Here is a 7,469-nt window from a genome sequence, read left to right on the forward strand (position 1 = left end):
ATAGAATTTTTACTTGTTAATTATTTGACCCGTTTGGTATTTTGTTAAGCGAAGCTTGTTCTTTCTTTCGTAAAGTTTTAGACCTTACAAGTTGGTATCAGAGCCTAGGTTTGAGAGATTCGAGTAGGCTATGGTGCTCGAACTCAAACCGAAAGCTCTTGTGAAAGTGTGTTCGTTCCAAAGCGCCACGCAAGTAAGTAATTTAAGGATTTTACGTTTGTAGATAGAAATGGGAATGGGTTACGGTTTAGTTGCTAGTATAACATGGTTGGGGATGTTAAGGTGCGCTATGGAAGGTTTCGGGGCTGCCCAAGACCATTTCGGGTTGGAAAAAGGGGCTGGGAATGAAAATTTTGGTTAAGCAGCGCCTGCACATCAGAGAGGCCATCGGCGACGGACCCCTATACCTCGGCGACGGTACCCTTTCACCCGACGGCTTAACTTCCTGCCTACGGTCAAATGGCAGCGACGCAACAAACTAGGGACCGTCGGCGACGCACACATGTGTCGTCGGCGACGGCCCTCCCTTGTTTGATTTTTCTGAATTGCTTGTTTGTTATACAGAAACTCCTTAGTTCAGTTCTAGCCTTCTTAAATGTTTGAAACACTTCAAGGTGACAACAAAACTATGAAATTTAACCTGACTAACATATCCAAGGGTGAATGTGTGAAAGAATAAGAAGTTGTGTGTATAAACGAATGAAGTAAGTAATGTAATGAGAATGTTGTAAAGAGAGGTCGAATGGGTCTATAACTTAAGAGAATGAATTATTAAGAATGAATAATGCATAGAATGATAAGGAGAACGAATGTAATAATGTTTGACACGAATGTTTATTTGTAGATGGCAAGTGGAGGAAACACGGATACTACCGAACGTATAACTCGAAACGAGTTAAACAAGATGATTTCGGATGAAGTAACGAAGCCATTTGATGCAAACGTTTCAAAGTTAGCACAAGAAGTGGAGGGTCAGGTACTAAGTACAGTGGAAAATATGGTTACGAGCAAAGTGGATGAATTGAAGGAAATGATAACAGGGATTCAAAGCAAGAAGGAGGCAAGACGGTGCACCTACAAGGATTTCATGGCATGTAAGCCTGCCACTTATAATGGGGAAATTGATCCCATCGAATGCCAAAGATGGATAGCTAATATGGAGGGGGTGTTCATTCGAAGTCATTGCGACAAGGAAGATCAAGTCATGTTTGCCACAGGGCAACTTACACGAAGGGCTAAAGATTGGTGGGATTCGTATAGTAAGGAGATCAGAGAAAATAGAGTTCAAACTTTGACTTGGCAAGAATTCAAACAACCTTTTGTCAAGTACCATTGTCCACAATCAGCTGTGGATCGAATCCAGGAAGACTTTCTCCGACTCCGACAAAAGGATGAATCAGTCAATGAGATCACGAACACTTTCCTTGATCAACTGAAGTTTTGTGAAGAAATAGTCGGAACGGAGAGGAAGAAGATTATCCGTTATCATGGCATGCTTAAGGCTGAAATCCGGGAGTTCATAACTCCTTCTAAATGTGGAACTTTGGACGAGATTATTGATCTGGCAAGGGATAGGGAGATCGAGATAAGGAGGCAAGATGAACGTGGGGAGAAAAGGCAAGTTGAGAAGGGATCAACACAAGGCTCTTCTAAGAAACCCAAAATGCATGATCAAGGAAAGAAAGAAGTTTCCAAAGGCGGGTTTCCACGATGTAAGACATGCGGAAAACCCCATTCCGGTGAATGTTTATTGGGAAGGAAGGGGTGTTACAATTGCGGACAAGAAGGGCATCCGTACTATAATTGTCCGAATCCCAAAAGGGTGTGCTACAATTGTAACGAATCGGGCCATGTGAAGGCTGAATGCCCAAAGCTAAAACAAGGGGTGAAGAAGGAAGGGAAGAAAGAAGAACCCACGAAAGCTAAGGGAAGAATGTTCCAAATCTCCACGGAAGAAGCAAGAGCTCACCCGAATGTGGTCTCAGGTATCCATATGATAAACTCTATACCCACTTATATATTATTCGATACCGGAGCTAGTAGATCATTCATTTCTAGTGAGCTTGTGCGTTCCCCTTTATTCACGATAGAAAGAATGTGTACACCACTCGAGGTAGAAATTGCCGATTGTAAGAGTTACCTTTTGCATGAAATATGTAGAGGGTGTAGAATTACTATAGATGATGAAGATTTTGATATTGATTTGATTCCCATGGTTTTGGGAGAATTTAAAGTAGTGGTAGGTATGGATTGGTTATCCCGTTATCACGCGGAAATTTTATGCGAAAACAAAATTATTCATGTGACGTCTCCTAAAGGGAAACGGGTAACCATTCATGGGGAAAGGGAAGTAGGGGCAAAATTTTGTACTATCTTAGAAGCAGTTAAGTACGTGAGGAATGGAAGTAAAGCATTTTTAGCCTATGTTGTCGATACTAAATTAGGAGCTTTAGGAATTGAAGATACTAAGATAGTGAATGAATACCCGGATGTATTCCCGGACGAATTGCCGGGACTTCCACCCGAACGGGAGGTCGAGTTTCGTATTGAATTAGAACCAAATGCCAAACCGGTAGCCAAAGCCCCTTACCGGTTGGCACCCGCGGAAGTACGGGAATTAATGGTCCAATTACAAGAACTTCTTGACAAGGGTTTCATACGCCCTAGCGTATCCCCGTGGGGAGCGCCTGTTTTGTTTGTTAAAAAGAAAGATGGGTCGATGAGAATGTGCATCGACTACCGTGAACTTAACAAACTCACGGTAAAGAACCGATACCCACTTCCGAGAATAGATGATCTCTTTGATCAACTACAAGGGGCAAGTTGGTTTTCAAAAATCGACTTGCGATCGGGCTACCATCAAGTTCGAGTAAGGGAAGAGGATGTACCTAAGACTGCGTTCAGAACTCGCTACGGACATTACGAATTCCTGGTAATGTCATTTGGGTTAACTAACGCTCCGGCCGCTTTTATGGATCTAATGAATAGGGTATGCCGAAACATGTTAGATCAGTTCGTCATAGTGTTTATTGATGACATTTTAGTATACTCACGTAGCGAGCCTGAACATGCAAGTCATTTACGTCAGGTACTTGAGACGCTTCGAAGGGAAAGATTATATGCTAAGTTTTCTAAATGTGCGTTTTGGCTTAGGGAAGTACAGTTTTTAGGTCACGTAATTAACGAAAAGGGGATTTCGGTGGATCCTTCTAAGGTGGAGGCCGTGATGAAATGGGTACCCCCGAAGAATGTTAGTGAAATAAGAAGTTTCTTAGGTCTAGCCGGCTATTATCGGAGATTCATTCAAGACTTCTCCAAAATAGCCCTTCCTTTAACTAGACTGACAAAGAAAGAAGAAAGGTTCGAATGGAATGATGAACAAGAGAAGGCTTTTCGAATGTTAAAGGAGAAATTGTCAAGTTCCCCTATCTTAACCCTGCCAGAGGGGACTGAAGATTTAGTGATATATGCAGATGCATCTCATCAGGGGTTAGGATGTGTCTTGATGCAACGAGGCAAGCTCATTGCCTACGCTTCAAGACAACTAAAACAGCATGAAATTAACTATCCTACCCATGATTTGGAACTGGCAGCGGTTGTTTTTGCCTTAAAAATCTGGAGGCATTACCTCTATGGAGCAAAGTGTACAATTTATTCTGACCACAAAAGCCTTAAGTATTTCTTTGAGCAGAAGGATCTTAATATGAGGCAACGAAGATGGTTGGAATTGATTAAAGATTATGACTGTGACATTCTTTACCATCCAGGTAAAGCTAATGTTGTGGCGGACGCACTAAGCCGGAAAGAATACCCACCGCCTATTCAGGTAAAATCAATGAGAATGATAGTTACCCCAAATCTTCTTGGAACGATACGAGAGGCACAAGATAAGTCCTTAAATGTTGGAGATCCGAAAGGTGAAAGGACGAAAGGGTTTGAAAATAAATTAGAAGTAAACGCAAGTGGGTTACGAACGAGGTATGGGCGAGTTTGGGTACCACGACACTGTGAAGCAAAAGCCTTATTATTAGAAGAAGCACATAAATCCCGTTACTCAGTTCATCCGGGGGCCACTAAAATGTATAGAGACTTGAAGGAAAGATATTGGTGGCCGGGAATGAAGCGTGACATCGTTAAATATGTATCTAAATGTTTGACGTGTTCCCAAGTGAAGGCGGAACATCAAAAACCTTACGGGAAACTACAACCTTTAGAAATTCCGGTGTGGAAATGGGAGAATGTGACTATGGATCTTGTAACCAAACTTCCAAAAACAAAGAAAGGGCATGACGCAATATGGGTCATTGTCGACCGCCTTACCAAAAGCGCCCATTTCCTACCCATTCGAGAGACTTACTCCTCGGAGAGGTTAGCGGAAGTTTATGTAAATGAGATCGTCTCCCGCCATGGTGTACCGGTGTCTATTGTTTCAGACCGGGATACGCGATTCACCTCCCGCTACTGGCGGAAATTTCATGATGGAATGGGTACCCAATTGCATGTGAGTACTGCATACCACCCACAAACGGATGGTCAATCCGAGCGAACAATTCAAACTCTTATAGATATGTTGAGAGCGTGTGTGATGGACTTCGGGGGAAACTGGGATGAACACTTGCCGTTAGTGGAATTCTCGTATAATAACAGCTACCAAAGTAGTATAAAAATGGCCCCGTATGAAATGTTGTATGGGAGAAAGTGTAGGACCCCTGTCTGTTGGGGAGAAGTAGGGCAAAGGGAACTAGCACCAAATGATGTAGTAGCAATAACAATGAAAAGATCGACGTTGTGCGGGCTCGACTGAAAGCGGCGCAAGACCAACAAAAGTCATATGCGGATAAAAGAAGACGCCCTATTGAGTTTCAAGTGGGAGACCGAGTGTTCCTGAAGGTGTCCCCGTGGAAAGGCATAATTCGGTTTCGTAAACGAGGAAAGTTGGGTCCTCGGTATATCGGACCGTTCGAGATTTTAGCGCGAGTTGGAAAGGTGGCCTACCGGTTAGAATTACCTTCTTCACTAGAAGGAATTCACAATACCTTTCATGTGTCACAATTGCGGAAATGTTTAACGGATGAAACGGCTCATGTACCTCTTGAAGACATCGAAATAGACAAGAAGATGAATTACATAGAAAGACCGGTAGCCATAAGGGATTCCAAGATAAAGACTCTTCGCAACAAAGAAGTTAAGCAAGTACTGGTTCAATGGCAACACCAAAAGGGGTCGGATCTCACTTGGGAATCGGAGGATGAGATGAGAAGGTTCTACCCGTCTTTGTTTGGTACGTAATTAGGTTTCGGGGACGAAACCTATTTTAAGGGGGGTAGACTTGTAACGCCCCAAAATTTATAAATTATGTTAATAATAATATGTGTGTAGAATTAATTAACAATAGAAAGATAAGTAAAAAAAAAATTCTTGATTTTAACTAATACACATATATATAAGTAAGACTTAATTAAAAGTGAAGAGTTAGCCTTAAATGACAAAAGGGTGAAGTTCTAGGGGGCAAGAATGATAAAAGTTAAAACATGAATGGTTAAAACAAGAACAAAACACAACACACACACTGGTAGATGTGTGTGTGTCGCGAACCAGGAAGGAGAAAAGGGGGAAACCCCTTATCATCACAAATTCACCAAATTGAAGCCCTAAATGTGATCCTAAGTTCGTGCATGTCTTAATATTGGATCATCTACGCATTATTAAACACAAGGTAAGTAGAACTTTGGTATTTGATGATCTTGAATGTGATGGGTTTTTATGAATCCTTGAACATTTGAGAAATTAGCATGAATAAGGAGTAGGAACACCATTTGGAACATGATTGATGCTGAATTTTACTAAAATGTTAGTAACTATGAAAACCCACTTGGAAATGTAATGATGGGAAGAATTATAAAAGTTCTATGTTAATTGGTATGATGACAAAAAATGGTAGTGTTCATATCAATAGGTTGTTAGTTAGAAACAATTTACAAATGAAAGTTACATAGAAAATTATTGGAATTTGATGTTCTTGATGAAGTTGATATGAAATGGGTAGGTTATGCTCATAATACTTGTACTCTATGCTTGATAGGTAGTACGCACGCCAAGTGTTTGTTAAAATGCTTGAAAGAGATAAGTCTCATATTAAGCAATATTACATTGATTAGGACTTGGACAACCTTGAATGTTAATGCATATCTTAAGAACGAATTTCAAATATGACATGAGATTAAAGTATGTGAATTTGGAATGTAGGAATAAAAGAAGAAAGCTCAAATCAATCCGGGTCGCAAGCGAAGGACGGCAAAGGTAAGTTTTTTGCTTACACAATACTAATGGCATGTATTATTATAGCACTTTATTGATCAATGGTTGAAGTTGTTCACTTGTAAGAAAGTCATTGTAAGTCGATTACATGATATAGATATGGGTCAAATAAGTTAGAAGGGTAATGTACCAAGTTAAAGACAAATTCATGTATGAATGAAGATTAGAAAGGTTTACTTGAGGTTCACATATGTAATTGAAGTTGTATGTATTTTTGTAATAAAGACGTCTAACGGTTTGGTTGAATGTAGGTAAAGCAACTTGTTGACGGCGCTACTTGGGTTGAACACACTTGTGATGCACGCTTCCGCGAAGATATTAGTTTGGGTTAAAACTTTTGTTAAATGTGCTTTTTGACTAAAACGGGCCTTTTTGTAAGTAACGTAACTTGGTCGTTGTAAGTTGTCGAATTTGTAGTTGAAGACTATGTAGTCGTTTACGAAATGTTGGCTTGTAGCTATTTTGTAACTTCTCGTTAGTTATGTCATGGTTAAAAATAGAATTTTTACTTGTTAATTATTTGACCCATTTGGTATTTTGTTAAGCGAAGCTTGTTCTTTCTTTCGTAAAGTTTTAGACCTTACAAAACGAGGCGCGGAGTTCACTTGGGAACTCGAAAGCGACATGAAGGCTAAGTACCCGCAGTTGTTTGAATGAAGATCTGAAGCGAGAAATTGGTAAAATCATTCACGGCGATGTGCAGCTTCGAGGCTAATTTCAGGACGAAATTCCCTAAACAAGGGGAGGCTGTAACACCCCGTGTTTTCGAACGTCAAAGTCAAAGTCAAAGTCCAAGTCAACTTTGACTCTAATTAGTCTATTTTATGTTTTATTTGTATTATGTGGAGTAAGTGTTGTTAATCAGAATAAATCGAAGTAATCGAATGTTTTATCAACACGAACCGATTTACGACTGTGAATAGTAGGAAGTAACAATGCGATAAAGTTAACTAATCAGTAATCAGACCGATCTAACCATCATCGAACTCGAATCTCGAATTTCGCAAACTTTGGTTGTTGTTATATGTGTCTGTGTGCCTTATGTGTTACTTGTGCGTGTTTACTTTGTGTTTTGTGTGGTGACCAATCGAATCAATCGAAACTCGAATCGAAACTCGAAACTCAATCGAATGCAATCGGAATCGAATCAT

At 40.3% G+C, this 7,469-nt stretch overlaps 1 protein-coding gene across 2 annotated transcripts; it reads left to right on the plus strand.

The window, feature by feature from the left end:
- The first annotated feature begins 918 nt into the window (after positions 1–918).
- On the plus strand, positions 919–6,782 carry LOC110905856. Of its 2 annotated transcripts, none has more exons than XM_022151304.1 (3): positions 919–1,985; positions 6,247–6,300; positions 6,570–6,782. In XM_022151304.1, exons 1-3 carry the CDS (start codon positions 998–1,000, stop codon positions 6,584–6,586), a joined length of 1,059 nt encoding a protein of 352 aa, XP_022006996.1. In that variant the 5' UTR covers positions 919–997; the 3' UTR covers positions 6,587–6,782. The 2 variants fall into 2 exon arrangements, 1 of the variants encoding a protein (XP_022006996.1); XR_002573475.2 differs by lacking the exon at positions 919–1,985 and adding an exon at positions 5,511–5,716.
- Positions 6,783–7,469: the final 687 nt, after the last annotated feature.

Source organism: Helianthus annuus, chromosome 14, assembly GCF_002127325.2.
Source record: "Helianthus annuus cultivar XRQ/B chromosome 14, HanXRQr2.0-SUNRISE, whole genome shotgun sequence".
Classification (NCBI taxonomy): Eukaryota; Viridiplantae; Streptophyta; class Magnoliopsida; order Asterales; family Asteraceae; genus Helianthus; species Helianthus annuus.

What these genes read in the sequence shown, in the direction of transcription:
- LOC110905856 (XM_022151304.1), top strand. Translation starts at nt 998, where the DNA reads ATGGTTACGAGCAAAGTGGATGAATTGAAGGAAATGATAACAGGGATT. An exon ending in TCACCCGAATGTGGTCTCAG is followed by an intron (nt 1,986 to 6,246) that starts GTATCCATATGA and finishes TTTGGAATGTAG; the next exon opens with GAATAAAAGAAGAAAGCTCA.